Source organism: Leucoraja erinacea, chromosome 15 (genome assembly GCF_028641065.1).
Source record: "Leucoraja erinacea ecotype New England chromosome 15, Leri_hhj_1, whole genome shotgun sequence".
Classification (NCBI taxonomy): Eukaryota; Metazoa; Chordata; class Chondrichthyes; order Rajiformes; family Rajidae; genus Leucoraja; species Leucoraja erinaceus.
The window spans coordinates 18,776,806-18,800,148 of NC_073391.1; the positions used below are offsets into that span (position 1 = coordinate 18,776,806).

General features: G+C 40.4%; 1 protein-coding gene across 9 annotated transcripts in view; it reads left to right on the forward strand.

Moving 5' to 3' along the window:
- The window catches only part of LOC129704007 (arginyl-tRNA--protein transferase 1), a 132,273-nt gene that overhangs the window by 19,883 nt on the left and 89,047 nt on the right, over positions 1-23,343 (forward strand). For 5 of the 9 annotated variants that reach the window (XM_055646806.1, XM_055646804.1, XM_055646805.1 and 2 more), the window contains exons 6-8: positions 5,159-5,409; positions 9,755-9,883; positions 11,417-11,545. In XM_055646806.1, coding sequence (XP_055502781.1) covers positions 5,159-5,409; positions 9,755-9,883; positions 11,417-11,545 — 509 coding nt within the window. The remainder of the gene's footprint in view (positions 1-5,158; positions 5,410-9,754; positions 9,884-11,416; positions 11,546-23,343) is intronic. The other 4 variants (XM_055646811.1, XM_055646808.1, XM_055646812.1 and 1 more) reach the window with 2 other exon arrangements.

The window sequence follows — 23,343 nt, forward strand, 5'->3', positions numbered from 1 at the left end:
TGGTATGTCAAAGAGGATTCTCTTGAACTTCTACAGGTGTACAGAAGAGAGCATTTTGACTGGTTGCGTCGTGGCCTGGTTCGTCAACTTGAACGTCCAGGAGCAGGAAAGACTGCAAAAAGTTGTGAATACTGCCCAGCCCATCACCAGCTCTGACCTCCCCTCCATCAAAGGGATTTATCGGAGTTGCTGCCTCAAAAAGGCAGCCAGCATCATCAGAGACCCACACCATCCTGGCCACACACTTATTTCACCCCTGCCATCGGGAAGAAGGTACTGGAGCTTGAACACTGTAACATCTACTTTCAGGAACAGCTTCTTCCCTACAACCATCAGGCTATTAAACACTAGAACCTCACATTACAGTGTACTATGTTTACATATTCTGTTGTGCTGTAGCAAGTAAGAATTTCATTGTTCTATCTGGGGCATCTATACATAACTAAAAGTCTGATCTTGTGCTCTATTTGCGCAAAAATGGTACGCTCTATGATTTTTCGCCAGCTCAGTCACGTTCTGTGCTGCGAGTTTTGTTCCGATCAATGGAATATTGTAAAGGTTAGCGAGGTTTAAAAATCTTAAAAAACGCGCGTGCGTAGATCGATCTCCTCTCCTGTCCGTTAGCGCGTGTGGATTGGTCTTTTCTCTTGTCACTCCCCGGGACGGTCCGCCGCTTCCTGCGCCATCGCGTCTTTACTGGAGTTGAGGATGGCCAGCGGAGATCTCCAACCGGACACAATTTTCGGAGGGACAGGATGCGGTGCTGCGCGGAGTCGGAGATGTCGTCAAATGGAAAGCGGAGACTCTGATCCCGGCGGAGGAGACCGATCAGCGCCTGCTGTGAGTCCCCATCGCACCGCCAGCTCCAGCCCCTTCCCCTCTGGTCCCCCTCGCTGGCTCCTGCCCCCCTCCACGTGATACCCCCCTCCCCGTGATACTCCCCTCTCCCCCATGGCTCTTCTTTTCTCCGAGCTCTCTCTCGCCCGCCCTCTTCCCCACCCCCAACAAAATTGAAAAAGGGGGTTAATTTATATACGATTTGCAGCATGGAAAAACATGTTGTAGCATAACTACCTTGTATTGGTATACTATTGTCGTCTACCAAGATGCAGTGAGAAATGTTGTTAAGTGCTATCCAGGCAAGTTTTTGAAAAGTAAATGCAGTCACGGTGGCGCAGCAGTAGAGTTGGCACCTTACAGTGAATGCAGTGCCGGAGACCCGGGTTCGATCGCGACCACGGAGTTTGTACCTTCTCCCCGCAACGTACGTGGGTTTTCTGAGATCTTCGGTTTCCTCCCATACTACAAAGGTGTGCAGGTTGGTTGGCTAATTGGCTTGGTAAATGTAAAAATTGTCCCTAGTGTGTGTTGTATAGTGTTAATGTGCGGGGATCAGTGGTCGGCACGGACCCGGTGGGCCGAAGGGCCTGTTTCCGCACTGTATTTTTAAACTAAACAAACACGGCAGATGCTGGTAATCTGAAATAAAAGCAAAGGCCTGGAAACTTTGCAGGCCAGGTGGCGTGTGGGGCGAGAGACTCACTTTGGGTCAATGGAGTTTAAGTCGGAAAAGTTAGAAATTGAATGCATTTTAAAATGCAGAGAAAGGGGATAGATGAAGCGAACAAGCAGAATGTCTCCGATTGAGCAAGAGTAGGAGAAATGAAATGGTAGAAAGGTGATGATTGTGATTAACAAGAAATTATGATTAAGGCATTGTGATTAACAAGAATTTAACACCCACTCTCAGATAACATCTTCTGCCATTTTGCATTGCCTGGTCTCCACCCATCACAAACACTTCTTTTGTTCTCTTCACCCTCTCGCTTCACTGCAATTGAAAACTTCCTAGTTCTGAATAAATGTCATTGACATAAAGCATTAATTATATTTTACTCTCCACTGGCATTGCATGTATCCAGCATTTTGCTCTTTTTTAAAAAAAAATCTGTGCATTTTTCACATTAAAAAAAACTGCCTTAAAGTGAGGCAATATACTTTTTCAAGGTCAATTTTAGTTAAGTTGTATTTTAGATGAAAATATGTTTAGATTGCCTCAAGGAATTAAGTTATTCTTACAAGAATTATTTCAACACAACCCTCCTTGTATTCGGAGAGAAAAGCTATTCTATATGGGTCATAACTCTTGCAACTGTTATTTTTACAGTACTGACATTGTATGCAACAGTGTGGAGGTTAACTTGCTTGGCTAGTACCCAGATGACTGGATCATTGATCAGGGTATAAGTTTGAAACCTAAAGCTGTAATTAAATAAATGAAATAAAAAGCTAGTAATAATGGGGAAAATAATGTACTGCCATTAAAAATCTATCCAGCTCACTAATATACTTCAAGGACATTCTTAACCTGGACTTCACTCTCAAATGCGCTTGACTCTTAACTGAATTTTTGGGCAATGAAGAATAATTACCACCCTTGCCAACAATGTCCACAAATAATGTGACCAAATTAATTGTGTATAAATTTCAGCCACTGCTCACTTTCATGTTAATCCTTAATTTTTAATTTGTTCTAATATAATTGTATGCCAGTCCAACTCATGTAGGCATGTATTGTAATGAATTGGAGAAGAAAGAGTAGAAAACTTGTGTATGAAGCCAAAGTGCATGAGGATTTTGTGTATTAATATGGTCTCTGTATTCATAAAGGGAAATGAAGCAAGTTTATAAAGTACTAACTTAATCAACAGCGTATAAAAGAAGGGAAGCCATGCTGATCCCCTATCAAGCACTGGTCTGGCCTCAACTGAGGGGAGGTCTGATAGAAAAATATAAAACGATGGAAGGTCTGGACAGACTGGATAGTGGGAGGCGGTTCAGCTTTGTGGGGTTTGAGGACTAGAAGCCACAGGTGCAAAACATTGGGAAAGATGATTAATGCTGATGAGGAAAAAACATTTTTATGAAGTGTATGGTTGGAATGTTGCAGATGTTGTGGAGACAGGTTCCACTCGGACCATCAAGAGAGAATAGGATAACTATACGGTGTATAAACATTTATACGGCTACAGAGGAAGAACCTGTGGGTTGGAATAAGTGAATTTGCTTTGGTCGAGAGCTGGCGTTTTCACAATAGATGAATGACTTTCTCCTCTGCTGTAACAATAATCTGTGCTGTAACTATAACCGGAGTACAATAAAAAGCTTAATCAAAGGTATAACAGACAAACAGCAAGATTAGAAAATTTTTTTTTCCCCAAAAGTGATGGCAATCCTTGTGAATCCCAAAGGAAAACAGAAGTAGATGCGTGTAACGAAATACAGTTAATATATATTTTTTGCAAACATTTTTCATTTCAATAATAAGTTGTCAAACCATGAATAAAATCTGAATGCCGATTTTTAGCCACAGAATAGTTGGCTGTAAAATGCACGTCAAAGGTTTTACAAAATTACTTAATTGGCAAATGGTGAGGTGGTTTTCCACAAACATTGGTAATAGAGTTGCTGTTTACTGTTTAAGTATTTACTTTGACAGGAGCGGCAAGTTAGGGAATGATGGGCAGTGCTGTTGAGAGTGTAACTGCAACAAAATACAGAGGAACAGATTGAAGACGTATAGAATGGAATATTGATGAATAAAATAGTATGCAAAAAATTAAGTTAATACTTTATGGTAGAAAGGATGAATACATATATTCTTTGAAACGTATGTATTTATTGATTTACTAAATATTGACATGGATTAACAAGTTATGGACAGATGGAGTTGCAGTGAAGCTGAATGCTTGGAATGGGAGATTTTATTTTTTGCACAAGGCTGGACAAAGTAGAACAGATTAAGCAGTAAAGGCCAAACAAGATTAGTTGATTAACAATTTAGAGTTTGTTGACAATCTATTTAGTGTACAAAACATGATTACATTTGAAATAACTGCTGAAACTGAAGAAAGTAAAAGTGTTTAATTTTGCTACGTTTGGCTTTCAAAGGATGAGATGTAAACTAGCTAGTTTACTTGAACTAATAGCTGAGAGATTGAATTATATCAATTTGGAGCTGTTCCGCCATTACATTTTTGATCTCTTGACACTGAATTTTATTTGTTACGAGACCAAGTGGGACCCGTTGGGTCCCTGTCACATGGGAGGCCTGGTGCCCCAACAAAACCCGTTCCCCCAACGCAATATTCCACTACGCTTACCCATAGCCCCCAACTGCGCAGGAGCTGCTCATTTCGCCTTATTCACCCTCCCTCATTTTAAACTTTTTAAAAAATTCAGTTTACTGTGACTTTAAGAAAAATGTATTTGCACCTGCTAGAGCTAGCAGAACTCAGTGCATTTGGATAGCAACAATGTAGAGAGCAGGGCTACAATCGCATTGTGACGTCATAGCTGTAAGCACAGGGAAGGATTTTTTCTCAAATTAGGTTTTTTGTCAATCTAAAAATGTCAATGACTTGTGAAATATAACATCAATCTGAACGAAACTTGACACAAAGTAACCACAGGACAATTATGATTAAGGTGGTGCAAAATTTTAGCGCTGTCATCTACCGTTTTGCCGTAGTTCTGTAGGGTGGGTAGGTAGGTGTTTTAGTTATATACACTCGCGCACACACACACTCGCGCACATACACACACACTCGCGCACATACACACACACGCGCGCACATACACACACACACGCACACACACTCACACTCTGCTCGGGCAGTAAAAGTGAAGCATGGTGGGAACTGTTGATGTGGCTGTTTCACTATAGATAAGACTCTGATCCTAATATTGGATTGTGAGGAATAAACGTTCTGGAATAGCTGGCATTTAAGATGGGCTTCAATGTATTATTTAATATATTTTATTTAAGTTTAATATGGTGAATTTGAGCTAAGTAATTAAATGAAAAGTATATCAAGAGGTTCCGACCACGGGGGAAAATAGAGGAGGACTGGCCAAATTGTGTGCCTTCCACCACAGTGATGAATGCTGTCGTGGATGTTTATGTTTATTTTTATTGTGTTTTTGTGTGATCTTTATAATTGTATCGCTGCTGACATATTCATTTCACTTGCACTTATGTGCAATGTGACAAATAAACTATTGTATTGTATTGTATTGTTGTATCCAATTTTATTATGTCAAGCTCCATCTTGAGTTTGGTGTTAAATCAAGATTTTGTTTTTAAAAAAAACTAAAGGCAGAGGACCCGATCCAGATAAACCACCATGCCGCAAAGCAAAAGATCTTCGGAGAGAGAGAAAATTGAAAAAGCTGCTTCAGAAACAGCAACAAATAGGAATGGCCGATGTCTCCCAGCACCAAGAAGCCACTTGTGAAACCCCCAAAGCATTACTCTTGCAGCATCGAGACCCACAAGGAAATCAACCAAAATCATTGGAAGAACTTACTTCTGAATCTTTATCTCCAGATGCAGTGCATCAATTAGAGGTACCTTTTCAACATTTCATGCCATTATACATGCTCAGCCTTTGTTCCATTAATATTCTTGTCTTATTTTCAGAAATAGATTCCAAATATATATATTTTGATATTTAAATACTTGAGTAAAGTTTTATTATATTTGATCACATTTCCAATCGATCTTAATACAAAATCCAAAAATTGCAAATACAGTGTTGCTCATTTAATCTACTGGATTTGATCTTTGTCTTTTGCATCCTGAATATTTAAATACATGCTTGTTTTGTAGTTGCTGATAAAGCAAACATTAGAACTTACCATTCACTGTGTTATTTTATATTAGATTGACGGCAAAGACCATCCAAAATTATAATGGGTAACAGCATTACAATTTCAAATGCTTATTTTTCATAAATTCATCACAAAATGGAGAAAATGCAATTTTAGTGTTGGTGCTTAGTGATAGCAGAACAATCACAAAGGTTGAGGCACAAATGTCATTTTAGTCTGCCTTAGCATTGCAAAAACCACTTAACATTATAAATTGATCTTTACAACGGGTAAAACTCATTTGGTTGAAGAATTTATGTGGAAGAGATAGAAGCAATTACACTTCTAACCTGCATTTGCAATATGTTCAAATCAAATATGTTCAAGCACATGACATTCCTTATTAAATTTTTCAGTGTACCTAAGCCCAGATTTATTTGTAATCACCTACAATTCCAATCAATGTCCCTAAAAAAGATTTTCTGTTTTGGAGTCCTCAGTCCTTTGTCGTACTTTGGTCACGTCTTTTGTAATTACTTGTATTTTTTTTTAAAGCGAGTTTGTGTCTGCCTTCACTTCCATGTTCTGGCCATTGGGTGTCCCCAATTCCCTCAGTGTTACACCTACAGTTTCAATGTTGTGATTTTTCTCCCTTTCTTTACTTCTCAGTCTGTGTATTTTGACTGCTGATATCCATTTCTGTGATGGGGAAAAATGTTTTTAATTGACAATTCAACTCACCAAATGTTAAGGTCCTTGATATCCCAGCTTCATTTTTAAGACTACACTTTTAGATCATTGGCAGAAAAGTGTGTAATCCTATTTATTTCTAATTCCTTGACCAATGTCAGGAGAGAGGTCTTAGTTCCTGATAATATATTGACAACAACTTGAACCCTTCTAATTAATTAAGGCAGCACAATGGCGCAGCTGGTATAGTTGCTGCCTAGCAGCGCCAAAGATCTGGGTGCGATCCTGACCTTGAGTGCTGTCGGCGTGAAGTTTGCATTTTCTCCCTGTGACCGCATGGGTTTCTTCCTGGTGCTCCTGTTTCCTCCCACATCCCAAAGATGTTTAGGTTTGTAGGTTAATTGGCCTCTTAAGAAAATCGTCCCTCGTGTGTAGGGAGTGGATGCTGAGGTGGGATAACATTAAACTAGTGTTAACGGGTGATCGATGGTTGGTGTGAGCTCGGTGGGCCTGTTTCAATGCTGTATCTCTACACTCAATTGTTTGTACAATTAGTGAGTGGATTCTTGTGTACTTTCTAATTATCGTTCTTGTTTTTGAAAATGATTTCTCAAACTTTCTGAAGCATTATTTCATGGATTTCTAAAAATATTGTTGTAGACCAGAATTTGTTCTGAACCTGCTAGCATAGATCAAAATATTTAAAATTAGATGAAAGTACATGTATAAATAACTTTCTATTGCTAAGTAAATTAGTAGTGGGCAATGTTAAGATGACAGCACACAAATTTAGTAGCCCTATTAGTTAACTGATTATTAGTTATTAGTTATTACATTTATAAATGCATTTATCATAAAGACATCAATTAAACTGAATATGTCTGCTCGATATTCTTGGGTGCATCAAGAATTTAAAACAAATGAGGAATTTGTAAGATAAGATATTAATATTCAGAACTTTATAATGAACTTGGCAGGCAAAAGATTAATACAAATTGACAAGAATATTAAGGAGGAACAGATGGCTTGTGTTTTATCAAATTATCTAATGATTCCTTGCATTTCGTTAAGTTTTTTTTTCTGAAAATAAATTATTTTGACTGACTGGTTGTGGACAACTTTACATGAACAAGTTCATGAACAACCAGTCAGTCGAAATAATTTATTTTCAGAAAAAAATGCAACTTTGTGTATTGCTTTTCCAACAACCCTTTCACAAATAATTCCTAATGTAGCTGAGCTAAGCATATCATCTTCCGTTTGATTTTTTTCTGAATTTTTTAAGGATTTGATTTTGCTGTTTGATTGATTTGTTACATTGTGTATGATTTGAACATACTGGTGATTCCATCTTAAGGATTAAAATGAGCACTTTTATGATTCCATATGTTAAGATTTTATTTTTCAGGTGATTTGTAGATGCATTTGTACTTCATATTTGCTAAGAATGTTGAGGGAAAATATGATTCCTATCAATTGGGGATTGCGATTAGTGAGAAAAATGGATTGGCTTTATTACTCTATAAAAAATAATCTAGCCTTTGTTCTAACAATTCCTGAGTAGTTCAACTATGATTACAAATTTATAATCACAGGCATGAATTATGAACAGGGGTAGACCACATTGCCTCTTGAAACTGCAGTGCCGTTTATGGTCACAGCTGATCAGATTTCAGTCTTAGCTTTGTTTTCCTACCTACACCTGGGAACTTTTCAACCTTGCTTGTGAAGAATCTATGTCCTTCTGCCTTAAATAAAAATAAGACTGTTTCCACTGTCCTTTGAGGGGGGGCAAGTTCTCAATACTCGTTACTCTGAGAGAAAATACTTTGCCTTCTTAAGTGATTGACGTAGTAATAATCCCTGGTCACGATTTTCTGGTAAAAAGAATCATCCTCAGCACATCCTTCCTGTCAACCACCTTTACGATTGTTTAACCTGCCATTCAGTTGTATAAAAACTGCTTGGGAAACAACATAAATTGATTATGAGAATAAAACCGTGTGTATCCCTGGACATGAGGTGCAACTGTTCCAATCAATCCTGCCAGGTCCCCTAGATATATGTCTTATGTGTAGGGCATTCCTAACTCAGTCAAAAAGGCCTGATAGAGTTAAACTCACTAATATCGCAGACATCTCCAAAACTATTCTACATGTCCTATCCTGCCAACAAGACACAATTACGAGAGGTGGCAGAACATCGGTATTCAATCACCAGAAAGTGGCACAGGATTCCTCAACGTATGATTTCATGGGGTATGGAATGAATGACATGAAGGAAACTGCCTGCTGCTACCATCCACTGCCTTTACCCAGTTGATTAGTCAGTACTCTTTCAAATTAAACATTATTTTGGAAGCAGCTCAAAAGGCTGCAATGCGACTTGCTGTGCACTGGGTGGGGACTGGAATCTATTACTAATACTGGCCTAAGTAGCTACATGGCTAACCAGATTGATCAAGTCTGGAAGGACATGGTTGCCTGGTTCTGATTGCACCAGGTGCTGAGAAGAATAACACCAAGAAGAAAATAGTATAATTTAACCATCAACCTGTCCAAGTTCTTCTGCAGACTCCCTGCTTTCTCTACACTACCTGCCCCTCCAAACATCTTTGTATCATCCGCAAACTTGGCGATAAAGCCATCAATTCCCTCATCCTAGTCATTGATATACAACGTGAAGAGTAGCAGCAACTCATTTCTTTAAATTGTTGCTGATAAACTTCAAGTTAAAAAGTGATGAGAAAGTAAGCAATAAATGCAAATGTAGCCCTTAATTATCACACAGATTTAATTTTAGGTTGACCTATTTATCTTAAAAAAAAAATGAAAGCATGGTAAGGCATTTAAAAAATCTACATGCTTAAATATGAATATTTGAAAAATTGAATTTTATTGTGAACCGACATTAATAAATTCTCGCAACTGAAAGAACCAATTTATATAAATGTTCCAGCTTTTATTGTAATGGTTTTATTAACTGTGTTTTGAAGTGTAAAATGTGTGAAGCCCAATTTGCCAAATGATAAATCCAGAATTAATTTTGAACGTTAGGTATAAACACAAAAGCACCTATCAAAGCTTAACCACATTAGCATATTATAATGGCTTGAGATAGTGACTTTCTGCAAAAGGGAGATACTATGATTGATCAACGGTCGTAGCAAAGAAATGTTATTTTGCAAAAGTATTAATGTAATTTACATGTACGTTCTTTTTTATGGTAACTAGTTTAATGCGTTTATATTATAAGGAATGAATAATGCTGTTATACTTTGTCATTTTCCTGAAACATTTGTAAAACATTTTTGTCTTAAATCTTAGAAGTTTATATTAGTAAATAAGTAATGTTACTATTCACAATACTTGTTTATAATGACTATTTCATTTTTTTTGTTTGCCTCCTGAAGGTGAGGCTAGTGAGGTCATCTCCACCAAATTCCCAGTTCAGAGCAACTTTTCAGGAGTCTTACCAGGTCTATAAACGGTACCAGATGGCTATCCACAAGGACCCCCCTGATAAACCAACTGAACAGCAGGTTAGAATTAGACGCACTTAATTCTTAAAGTTTATTGGTAATGCAGCCAGGCCAGTGAAAGGATTGTCACTTAGATTCAAGTAGAAAAGAACTGATATTCAGTTGAATATTTCTTTCCCTTTCCAATCTCACTAGGACATTGTGTTAATGATGAAGGAATACTACACTAAAATATTAAATAACGGGAATACAGTATTTGTATCATAAAACTTCACGAGAAGGTAATATGCAAAAATTGTAATTCTCAAAATGGAACAATTTTGAATAATCCTTATACCACCACCTCCATGTGTGCTATATTAAAAGAAATGTTAAATTCATATCAGAAATTATAAGAAACATTCTGGAATTTATGAAATGAACAGTTGAATGTAAAAAAAATCATCATTCTTTGTATGTATGTTGTTCATTTTAATAAAGTAGATAATTAATTGTTAATTAATTAATTCGTTTTATCAAACCAATTTTTAAAACATGCCATTTTTTAATAATCAATTATAGCACAGGTTTAACAATACAACTATCCATTTTATTTTTACATCTGACAGCCTGAAACTCTTGGTGGGATGTAGTTATGCATATGCATGCACAGATCTTAACCACCGTTTAGAATTAAATTGTTATGGGAGTACAGACCACAGCATTTGCATCATAAACATTTAACTTGATATCAACAAAGACTTGAGTTCTTTGCAAATTAAAATGACTCCAGATCAATGTATCTGGAATCACTTTTGAACACTTCCATTTTAAAAAAGGGCATTAAAGCCTTAAAACGGCATTGTATTGCTCTATGTGAATTCCCTGGAACCATGCCAAGAATGGAAGACTCTTTCCAGTGCTACAGGTAAAATTAAGAGGTGATGTATGGAGTTCCTATTTTCAAATTGAGTTCTGATAGATTGTAGAGGGCCAAGACTTTTTCATTCCTGGAAATGATGTCAAAAGATGATTACTTTAAAATTGGCAAGAAGGGATTTTACTCACAGGGATTCCTTTCATGTTACCACCAGAAACCTTTACAGAATAAAATGCACAGTGCTGTTTTTGAATCAGTTAGAGTAGACCTCATAATGAACTCTTCAGATCAGGTTACTGTGCAAGCAGTTATATGCACAGGACAGAGACTATGTAGACCAAGGGAACAGTTAAGTGATTATAATTATCAACCTAGCAATTTCACCTGAAGCCAGTTTGTAAGTGTAAACATAAGGGTTTCTTAGCAGCTTGGAAGCATGGACTGAGGAAAAGGTAACACTTATAAATCAAGTTGATGCCTTGTTTATTGCCAGCAATTGGGCATAACAAAGAAAAAAAACATTTATTTGTTACAAATTTGTTAAGAATAATCTGACATTAAGTTAGGTGACTAAATTTAAATAGGCTATTGAACTGGATGTGGAGGAGAACCTGCACTACTCATACCTTCAGTGGTAGAACAAAATGGTGAATCTCTGTTTAATTTAGTCTCCTTTTGTAAACATGTTCTCAATTATTTACTTTGAAAATTTACATGGATCTCCTGCCCTGAAGGTGAAACTAGTGCCAGTTTCCCTCGATGATCCAGCTTTCAATGAATCCTTTAACCAATCAGCAACTCTGTACTCCAAGTATCAGATGGCTGTGCACCACGATTCACCTGATGAATGTAGTGCATCAGAGGTAACACCCTTTATATTTATTTGTTCTTATTAAAGTACAGTTATTTTTATGGTACGTTATGGAAAAGCATTTTTTTTTTGTTGCACCAGTCATTTTTTTTTTCACCATATTTTTAAAATCTTGTCTTCTGGTCAGTTAATGCAGTACCAGATCTTTGCTACCGATAACATTGTTGATGAGTAGGGCATGAAGAGCTCTGTAGTCTTATGAAAGGAAGCGAATAATGTGGTAATTGTATCTATTTTGGTCTAACCCAGCTTTATTATGGACATTTTCTCTTTAGGGCCTTATCTCTCAATACACCTCCACACTCGTGCATAGTGGAATAGTAAAATACTTCTCATTGAAAAAGATGCCATGAAAGTTATGTTATTACAAAAAGATATCCAGAGCTCTTGTTATTATGCATGATTTGCCCTCCAAAGAATTTAGTAATGTAATTGGAATGTTTGAATTTGTATATGTGCCGAGACTTGTTTTTATTATCAGAATTTGATTAATAGCTGATGCAGTTCTTCTTTATTTGATGCATGCATGCTTCCTTGGAAGTTTGTTGTATTTTTAATCTCCCCTGTTTGCATTACTGTTTACAAGCTTGGAAAAGAAATGTAAAAGCAACTAATTTACAATGTTAACTCGTCATCACCTGTACAGCTATTATTGAATATTTCTTGTTGTAATAAATACTATCATAAAAATGCTTGCATGAGATGACAGACTTGGTACAATTGTGTATATTTGAGAGAAGTGGGACATTTTGGGAACTAATTTGGAAATTTTAAGCATTCCTTTCTTGTCTCATAGGTTAAGGCAATAATCTTTCTAATTAGCCCTTTGCTAAATAAGGGTCTTTCACAAGAGAGGGAATCTTACTTCTTTCTAAATCTATAAAATTATTACCGGTAGAAATCCTGGATTTATTCTATCTTAGAATTTGTAGCCAATTTAGTAAAAGCTTCAAACACATGCTTTCCTTTACAACTTTCCATCCTCAACTCCACCAGTCCCACCAAAAAATATTGGACGAGGTGTATATTTTTTAATTTTGATAATATTCTTAATTCATTGCAGATGTATTTAAAAATGAAATATACAAACAACAATACCCTGTTTGAAATGTTTTAGGATGGTTCTAGTGTAGTGTTAAAGGTCACTGAAGACAAATGAAGAAAAGTAAGTTTGGACAAATACAATGACTGTCTCGAAGATCTAGTGTTACAGTATATCATTGTGTCAAGATGTGATTTAAAAAGGCTGGTAATATCATTATTACAAGTGAATTCAGTGTTGCCCGTAATTCCCGTAATTTTCAGTTTTGCCAATGACAGTTCTTTTAAATTAACCACCCTCCTTCTTTCGTTGGTTTTGTCATTTTCACTTGGAATCTGGACATGTCAAAGTTGAATTAATCCTCAAACCTGTCCCAAACCAAGGAGCAGGTCAAAATTGTGGTGCATTTCTTATTGAGATCAGATTAGGCCATATTAAGCAGTAAACAACGTATATTACAAAACTGTTTTATCAAGCTATAATATTGCAAGATACAAGAAACTGCAGATGCTGGTTTACATAAAAAAGACAGTGCTGGAGTAGCTCAGATGGTCAGGCAGCATCTCTAGAGAATGTGATGAGTTGATGTTCTTGGGTCAGGACCCTTCTTCAGATGATTGTGGTTAGGTGGGGGGGGGAAGAAAACCACAAATAGAAGGGAATGGTCAAAGCGTGGCGAGTATTAGGTGGGTGTAGTTAAGTAGAGTTATTGATAGGACAAAAGCTTGAAATGAAAAGGCGAAAGGTGTGAAGTGAGGATCGAAGAGGTGTGAATTGTGAAGCCAGACGAAATGTGCAGCCAAAGAATCAGCGAGTCTAACCAAGCGTGAATTCAGCGACCATTTCGCTGAATGTTTGCATTCAGTCTGCCAAACTCTGCTGGCTCTCTCTGTTGCTAACCATTTTAATTCCCCTTCCCATTCCCATACTGACCTTCCCCTCTTAGGCCCCCTCCATTACCAGAGTGAGGCCACACGCAAAGTGGCGGAACGACACCTCATATTCTTCATGGGTAACTTACAAGCTTACGGTAAAAACATTAAATTCTCCAATTTTAGGTAACTAACCGACAAACAACACTTCCTTCTACCCCATCCTTCTCCCTGGGCCCCACCTAAGCGTGATCCATTTCACCCCTTCCCCTCCCCTTCAACCTTTATTCCTCCTTCATGTGTCACAATTTGGACCTATCCTTATCTCACACCTTTTCATCACTGGCCTTTGTCCAACCATCTGCCTATCAAAACCCTCCTCACCTGTGTCCATCTGTCACTTGCCAGGCTTCAACCTGCCCCTTCTCTCTTCTAGCTTTCTCCCCCCACCTCCCACTTCTTCAGTCTGAAGAAGGTCCCAATCCAAAACGCAGCCTATCCATGTTCTCCAGAGATGCTGCCTGACCCACTGAGTTACTGCAACGCTTTGTGTCTTTTGTAAATATTGCTAGCTTGAATTGCAATGGTCTAACTAATGGAACTAAGGATTTAAATATTCACTAAATGAAGGAGCAAAACACAAAGTGCAGGAGGAACTCAGTGGGTTAAACAACAACTATGTTAATACATTTAATAAATGCTGTTTGACCCACTGAGATCCTGCAGCACTTTATTTGCTCAAGATTCCAGCATCTGCAGCTTCTTGTGTCTCTACTTGAGGCAGCACAGTGGCGCAGCTGATAGAGCTGCTTCCTCACAGCGCCGGAGACCCGAGTTCAATCCTGACCTTGGGTGCTGTCTGTGAAGTTTGCTTGTCCTCCCTGTGAACACGTGGGTTTCTTCTGGGTGCTCCAGTTTCACCTTGCATCCAAAAGACGTGTAGGATTGGAGGTTAATATTCTTCTGTAAAATTGTCCTGAATGTGTAGGGAGTGGATGAGACAGTCGGATAATATAGAACTAGTATGATCGATGGTCAACATGGACTCAGTGGTCAACAGGGCCTATTTCTGTACTGTATCTCTCAACTACTGTATGAAGGAATTCAATGTTAATGTAGCTGGTGCTTGTTTCAAAAAACTGTCAGGGAATAATTATATTCAAGAAAGGGCACCCGTTGAGACACTGTCCAAATATATAAAGCTTGGGGAAGAATGTTAATGGCATTTACTTCTATATTAAAAAAATGTTGGTCTTCACCCTTGAATGCAAGGGTGAAGATCTTGTCTGAAAGTTTAGATTTGTTTTGTGAGCTAGTGGGTTTAATATATTTTCGTTTTCATAGGTATTTGATAAGGTGCAACACAGGAGATTATCGCAAGAGGATTGTCCTTTGGGATTGAGGGTTATTAATGTGAATAGAAAATTAATGGATGGGAGTAAAAGTTTTTTTTTGAATGACAGTTAATAATTAATGTGCCGAAAGGATTAGTGCTTGGATTTGCAGTTCACAAGCAATGCCGCGTCAGGGTCCAAATGAAATATATCCAAGTTTACTGACACAAAGCTGAGCGGTGAAGTGGATTTGAGGAGGGAACAGAAGGACATCTGCAAGTTAACTGATGACCAGAAAGGTGGCAGGTGAAAAATAACACCAGAAAGCTTTATCTACTTTGATAATGCACTGAAAAAGCCGATTTTTATTTCTTTTTTTAAAAACAGAGAGACAGTAAATCTTGCCCTTTGGAAAGATTTATGCGTCTTTCAGCATGACTCACAAAATTAATATTCAAGATCGGGAAAGCAAATTAGAAAGCGAAACGGTACATTGGAATAAAAGAGTAAAGAAGATTTGCTCCATTTATAAAGTAGTTTGCAAGTCTACATTTTTAATTAATTTTTAATCTCCTTGCCAAAGGAGGACGTACCCAATTTGGGGAGTGTGTGTTGAGGGATCTTCACCAACAATATTTTTTATAAAACCTTCAATGCAATAAATCATTTTAATGATTTCTTGGAAGGGTGGTGAGATGGAAAAGTTTTGAAAAGTGAGTTCTTAAAGGGCCTGTCCCACTTGGGCGACAATTTTCGGGAACAGCCTGAAAAGAGGTTGTCGTGACGTGAAGTGACGCGCGGTGTCTCCCTGTCACCCCTGGATTTTGGAATGTTCAAAATCCAAGGGCGACATCTGGGTGTCTAATCATGTCATGTGTCCTGTCACACGCTGACGTATGCTGTCCTGCGGGTGACTGCCCGGTTAGGGACCACAGATGGGCTGTAAAATATTCTTCCTGCAATGCATGGATTTTAAACATTAATATATTTAAATTAATACAATAAAATTAGTTGTGCAAATGAAAAGCTGTCTGAGTTGTTCAGTTCTAGTTACAGATGTATTGGTCCGCTTCCAGATCTAATCACAGTCTCTAACTTTTCACAGGGATGGATTCAGTGAGTGTAGACTGAACTCTCCTCTCCCCTCCACCCCCCTCTTCTCCCCTCCCCTGTACCACCCTATTCCTCCTTCTCCACTCCCCCGTACCCTTCTCTCCCTCCCCTCTCCCCCTTTCTTTCCCTTCCCCCCCCTCTTCCTCTCTTTTTCCCTGCTCCACTCTTCTCCCCTTCTCCACTCCCCCTCCTCCCCTCACAACCCCCTTCTCCCTTCTCCCATTCACCAACCCCCCCCCCCCCCCCCCCCCCCCCCCACTCTCCCTGACGCCCCCCATTTATGGACCCAACCTGTGACAGCTGGATCCCACTAATAGTACTGCACAAAGGCCACATCATCTGTTTTAGTAACATTGACTATGGGATAAATGCAGACTTTGGGAACAACACTCCACCCCCTAGCCTTGCTTCAAAATGGGTGGTGGGTATTTAGACTCAGTGGCCGGAGCATGTGGGTGGCACTGGTACATTGACAACATTGCCTGTACCCAGTTGAAAAGCCCGCTGCCTCTGGGGGTTTGGAGAGACCATTGGAAGAGAGATCTGCCTCTGGGACAACTCGTGGCCAACAGTTTAGTTCCCACGAGTAGCAGGCAGAACATAGAGGGTTGAAATCCAACCCCTGGGGCCCCTGTGTCACATTTAGTTCAGAGATACAGTGCCCTTCGGCCCACCGAGTCCGTACCGACCAGCGATCCCCCGCACACTATCCCACACACGCTAGGGACAATTTATACTTATAACAAGCCTATCAACCTAGGGTTAGGGTTAGGGTTAGAGTGGGGTGGAGAGGGGCGTTCAGTCTACACTCGCTGAATCCATCCCTGTGAAAAGTTAGAGACGGTGATTGGATCTGGAAGCGGATCAATACATCTGTAAGTAAAATTGAAGGACTCGGACATCATTTGCACAATTGATTTTATTATATTAATTTTAATATATTATAGTTTAAAATCCATGCATGGAGGGAAGAATATTTTACAGGTCATCTGTGGTCCTTAACCCTAACACTAACCGGGCGTCACCCGCAGGAGAGCCTATGTCAGCGTGTATGTCGTACAACTTGTTTTTACGGGCGTCAGTCACTGAAGTTCGCAGTCGGCGATAAAATCGTAAAGTGGGACAGGCCCTTTAACTTTTCATAGATGCCTAAGATGTCAGAATTGAAAGAAAGAACACGTGTATCTCACAGGTTAAAGAGATGGTGCTGATTACAATTAAATTCAGATTTCAGATTAACTTGATCATCATGTACACCAGGCGGCAATGAATTGCCTGGTTTGCTTGAACCTTATAAACATTACACGTGATAAAGATAAATACAATATATAGACACATTTAAGGATAAATATGACTGAAATGGCACCAAAATATAGTAAAGTGCAATAGAATTGCCAAATTAGTTTAAATTAAGAGTACATAGCAAAACCTTCAGGAAGACAGTGTGAAAGAGGTGATTGATTCAGGAGTATGGTCGTTGTGGAGAAGTAGCTGTTAAGTCTGGATGTGCAGACTTTCAAGCATCCATAGCTTCTCCCAGAAGGCAGAAGGGGAACAATCAAGAGTAGCAATCAACCTAGACTGTGCTTCTGCTGTTCACGATGCAGTGCGTGGTGAAGATGAACTGGACAGAGGGAAATTATAAGTCTACGATGGTTTGGCCTGTGTTCACTGCAGGTTCAGGCTGTCATGAGCAGAGCAGGTGCCATCCCTGGTTGAGATGCATCCCGTCAGAATACCGTTTGAAGCACATCTGTGGATGTTTAAGAGAATGCTCGTGGGCATGCTAAATCTTTTCAGACACCTAAGATAGTAATTATGCTGATGCTCTTGATTACTGCATCAGATTGAAGAGCCTAAGTTAGGTTGTTGGTGATATAAATGGCTAGGAATGTGAAACTATCTCCCATCTCTACGTAGTTCCACTGAACTACTTAGAGATGAGTGACAGTCATCTCTTCTGGTCAGCAACCATTTCATTCGACTTGCTGATGTTAAGGCTAGGTTGTTGTTTTGACACCATGACAAAAATTTCCCAATTATGTTTCTGTATTTTGTCTCATTATTGTTGATCTGGCAAACAAAAGTGGTAACATTGGCAAACTTAATGATTTAATTAATTCATAGAATAATTTGAAAGCAATTAAATTGGTGTCAGTGCAGGTGAATGAGCACTTGGATAATCGAAATTTGACTTGATTCAGGGCACAGGTAACAGTATTTTGAAGTTTACAGAAAGTAGAGCAAATGTGACCTGCGTTGAGTTATATTTGGAGGTAACAGACCAGTTTGAGCATTTCAGCAGCAGTTGAATTAAGGCAAGGGTGATATAGGGTGATTGTATTCATGGACAAACATTAACAAAAAATTATGAATGTGAAGATCAAAACATCACTGAGGCAATCATTATACTAATGTGCATTGTCAAGTTAAGTTTACGACGATCGATAAGGAGAAGGGTGGATCCAAGGAAGTGGACACTGTACTGGAGTAACTCAACGGGTCAGGCAGCATTTCTGGAGAACATGGATAGGAGATGTTTTAGCTTGGGACCATTTTTTCTGGCTCCACAGAGAGGAAGCAGTGACGGAAGGGTGGACTACTTTGTGTCCTTTTGTGTAAACCAACATCTGCTGTTCCTTGTTTCTTCTAAAGATGATGTGCTAAAACAGCAAAGTTGAGAAAGGGCCAGTGTATGATTCTTTATTTTGGGTAGAGGAGGTCGTACACCAGGGGTAACAGAGAAAGGACAAACAAAAGTGATGGTGAGTCGATGGAGAGTGATTCTTTAGCTGCAGATAGACACAAAAAGGTGGAGTAACTCAGTCGGACAGGCAGCATCTCTGGAGAAAATGAATGGGCGACGTTTCGGGTCAAGACCCTTCTTCTGACTGGTTAGGGATAAGGGAAACGAGAGATGTAGACTATGGTAAGGGAAACGAGAGATTTAGCTGCGACTGATTAATAAGAATGGAATCGACTATCCATCTTGGATGACTGTAGAAAAGCTTTGGAGGTGTGGGAATTGTTTTAGAATCAGTGATGTGTGGAGAAGGTGTTGGCATCCTGAGAAGTCTGTGCTTTCACATCACAACGCCAGTATTTACGCAGACAAACAGCTGCATATCTGCAGTGACCCATGAGTTGCCATAGAATCATAAGGTGTGGAAACGGGTCCTTTGGCCCAACTTGCCCATGCCGAACCAACATGCCCCCTCAACATTAATCCCATCTGCCTGCATTTGGTCCATATCCCTCCAAACCTTTCCTATCCATGTACCTGTCCAAATGTTTCTTAAATGGTATGATAATACCAGCCTCAACTACCCCTTCTATCGATACATGCAAAGCAGCAACCTGCTCTCAAGTGGCATCTCTGTTGTGAAGAAGAGCTATTGTCTAACAGCAATATGTTCTTCACTGGCTTCTCTCAACATTTCCATAACTACAGTCTGCTCCCAGTGATACTGAGCAGAACTCTGGGATCAGCTTCACAGAGGCAAAAAAGCTTTCAATGATCTCCACCTGTGCATTTGTGGAACTAGCAAGTCAATTGATCAGTAGAAAAGTTGAAACTGTCTTGCTTCTCACATCATTTCGGATGGATTTAAATCATTACCAATTAGGGTGGCAGTAAATTTGCCTTACAGCAGCAAAGACTCCGGTTTGATCCTGACTATGTACGGTCAGTACGGAGTTTGTATGTTCTCCCTGCAACCGCCCGGTTGCTCTGGTTTCCTCCCAGATTCCAAAGAAGTGAGCATGCGACTGCATGCGGCAAGCGTGACCTAACGTGGTCGCTTGAGCCGTATGGCCTCGCGGGGCCGGTCCCACTTCGATCGCCGGAGCCGTATGGAGTTGTGCGAAGCTGGTCCCGCCATCGCGCGGGGATCAGAAAAACTGACACTGTCCAAAAATTCTGCGCGGCAATGGCCTGCCGGCCCGCAGCCGCATTGAGGCCGTACACACCGCCTCGACGGGCGTGCGCAGCGTCTAGACGCCGTACGCCTAGCGCAAACTTCCCGCGGACTTCGCTTGAACTTCACGTCAACTCGTACGGGATCACTCGACCTCCGCGCGGCCCCCGCTTCCGGTTTGGTCGCGCTCGCCGCATGCAGTCGCATGCTGGTGGGACACGCCCTGTATGGGGATCACTCGACCTCCGCGCGTCTCCTGCTTACAGTTTGGTCGCGCTTGCCGCATGCTCGTGGGACAGGCCCTTACAGGCCTGTAGGTTAATTCCTGTAAATTGCCCCGAATGTGTAGGATATGAAAGTGGGATAACATAGAATTAGTGTACGGGTGATCATTGGTCAGTGCAGACTCGGTGGGCCGAAGGGCCTGTTTCCATGCTGTATCTCAATACTACATTATACTGAACATAATGAAGGGTGTCTACAATGGGGCCACAGGTAGAGTTGCTTCCTCACAGCGCCAGAGACCCAGTTTTGACCCTGACGGTGCTGTCTGTGCAGAGTTTGCATTATCTCCCAGTGACCACATGGGTTTCCTCCAGGTGCTCCGGTTTCCTCCCACATCCCAAAGATGTGGTTTTGTAGGTTAATTGGCCTCTATTTAATTGTCCCCAGTATGTATGGAGTGAATGAGGTGGTGTGATAACATAGACCTAATATTGACTGTGGGCTGAGAAGCCTGTTTCCAAGCTGTTAATCTTCTATATTACTAAAAGTCTGATCTTGACCGCTTTTGGCCCACTGTGCTGTGATTTCCGAGAGAATGCCGCCACCAACGGCCGTCATTTTTGGCCACCTCGTTCAGAGCCCCCCTCCGCCTTCCTTGACCGGAGGATTTTTCCCATCGATGACAAATCAGAGAGATGTTAATGTTTTTAAAAAAATCCACCATTCTCTCTGCTGCCCCTGCTGGAGAGAGTGGGAGGGACTATAAAACCAGGAAGTGGTGTGCCTCACTCAGTCTCTGCAAGATGGATGAACCAAAGGGTCATGTCTCTCTGAGCTCTGAATAACAATGAACAAATGTCTACTCATCTGTGAGTCCCCTTAATGTGGTTTGAAAATAAAAATATGGTTTGTTTGAAGTAAAAAGGCACTGCCTGCAAATGGTGGCTTGGGTGCTTTGGCTTGAAGTTGAAAGGCACTACTTACTGCAAATGGTGGCTTGGGTGTTTTGGATTGAAGTTGAAAGGCACTACTTATCGCAAATGGTGGTTAGGGTGCTTTGGCTTGAAGTTGAAAGGCACTAAGTACTGCAAATGGCGGCTTAGATGCTTTGGCTTGGAGTTAAAAGGCACCACTGCAAATGCACTTACTTCCTGTTTGCACTGCATATTGTTTTTAGATAAAACACTACCACGTACGGCTATGATTTTTGGCCATCTTACTCAGTCCCCCTCTGCTCAGCAGGAACAGAGAATTCTTCCCATCAATGAAAAATAAAAGTGTTATTAGTGTTTAAAATATGTTGAGAATCTCTCTCCTGTCAATCACGCCATGAAGGCCACACCTTTTCCGGTGGGAGAGGGAGGGGTTATAAAACCCGGAAGTGTGGGTGTGGCTCAGTCTCTGCATGATGAAGGAAGGAGAGTCAATCATGACTGTCTGAGCTGTGAATCAACGGAACACACTGAATGTCTACTGAACTGTGAGTTTGGTGTTTTGTGTGGTTTTATGGTGGTTTCACGCTGCATGAAATGGTATGAAGCTGCATTTGAATTTGGTGGCCTTGCACCCTGCTTGAAATGGAATGAAACTGCACTTTAATTTGGTGGTCTTGCCCCCTGCTTGAAGTGGAATGAAACTGCACTTGCATTTGGCGGCCTTGCACCCTGCTTGAAGTGGTATGACACTGCACTGAATCTGGTGGCCTTGCATCCTGCTGAAAGTGGTATGAAACTGCACTTGAATTCAGTGGCCTTGCACCCTGCTTGAAGTGGTTGGAAACTGCACTTGAATTCGGTGGCCTTGCACCCTGCCCAATGTGGTAACAAACTGCACTTGAATTTGGTGGCCTTGCACCCTGCTTGAAATGGTAGGAAAATGGATTTGAATTTGGTGGCCTTGCACCCTGCTTGAAATGGAATTTCAAGGAATAGCTATGAGTCAACTGCCAGCCCACCAGCCGTGAGTGAGCTGCCAGCAGATCAGGCTTGAGGGACTGAGCTGCCACCCCAAGAACCCATACCAGCACTCCAGAAAGCCCCTCAACTGGCCACCAATATTGGAATTGGTGGAGAGGTGGAATATTGCGTCGGGGGACCAGCCCTCCAGTGTGAACATGGAACCCAACAGGTTCTACTTAGTCTAATACTCTCTAAATGTTACCACTTCTAAATTGGTAGTGCTACGTGAATTCCTCTGTGAGGCAAGGGATGGACACATCTTCACTCTTGCCATCTCTCACGTTTCTTTGGTAGACCAGATATGTGCTAAATCTTTTGATGCACATTCATCTCATATTTTGCCTAATGAAATGATCTAAGCCTTCAGGGGCAGACCAGAAAGTGAAAACCATCTGGCAACCACGGCCCACTTTTGTCTGACTGCAGCTCACTCTTGTCATGTCTTGAGAAATGTTTAACATTTCTGCCCTTGTGATGCCGGTATCTGAATTGATGCCCAGTGATGTCAGGTAAAATAATGCAATGTATGCTTCATCCTCAAGTTCATACTTCTACTCCTCCATTTCTGCTGTTGCTTCTTCCTGCTATTGCAAAAGGTGGGGATGTGGGAACCTGTGGTCATTTTGGGTCATGCTAGAGAGCATGCATTACAATGGTAAAAGCATGGCTATACCTGTACTTTATTTCTGAGCCTGTTGTGGAAGTAGCAAATGTTGTCACTTTCAGGATGGGAAGGGTGATGAGAGACCCTTGGGATACTTGCATATCAAGGAAACTGTACTGGGAAAATCAGAAAATACTGCAAGACGCTGGAAATCTGTAATAAAAGCAGAAAATGCTGAAAACAATCTCCAGCCGGTTTTTTTAACCAATGAGTTAATGCGCTAGTTAAAATCAGATTACGTTTCTTTGTCTGTGTTTGTGTTACTAATGGCAGGGTGGTGATAATTTGCCCAACCGGTTAAAGTACACTAATGGCAGGACAAAAAAAAGTCCCAGATTAATGACTGGCAGAAACGGCCAGTTCCAATAATGACCGATAAAGTGAGCTAGTTACCGAAAGGTTGAAGGTTTGATACAGTCCAGAAGGCTGCAACTGTCAGACACAAGGTTAAGGGTTCTCCCTCAAGTTTATGTTGGACCTTGTTATAAAAGTGCAGGAAGCCACAGATCAACAGTGAAGGACTTCCTTAGCTAAGACTGGTGCATAAGCCTAGGTTGTCCAATAGCTATCAGGATGAAGATCCTCTCCAGGGGCACCCATCATTTTTTGTGGTCAAGGCAAAAGACAAGGTCACTTCTTTCTATTCTTTTCCTTACTATGTTCAA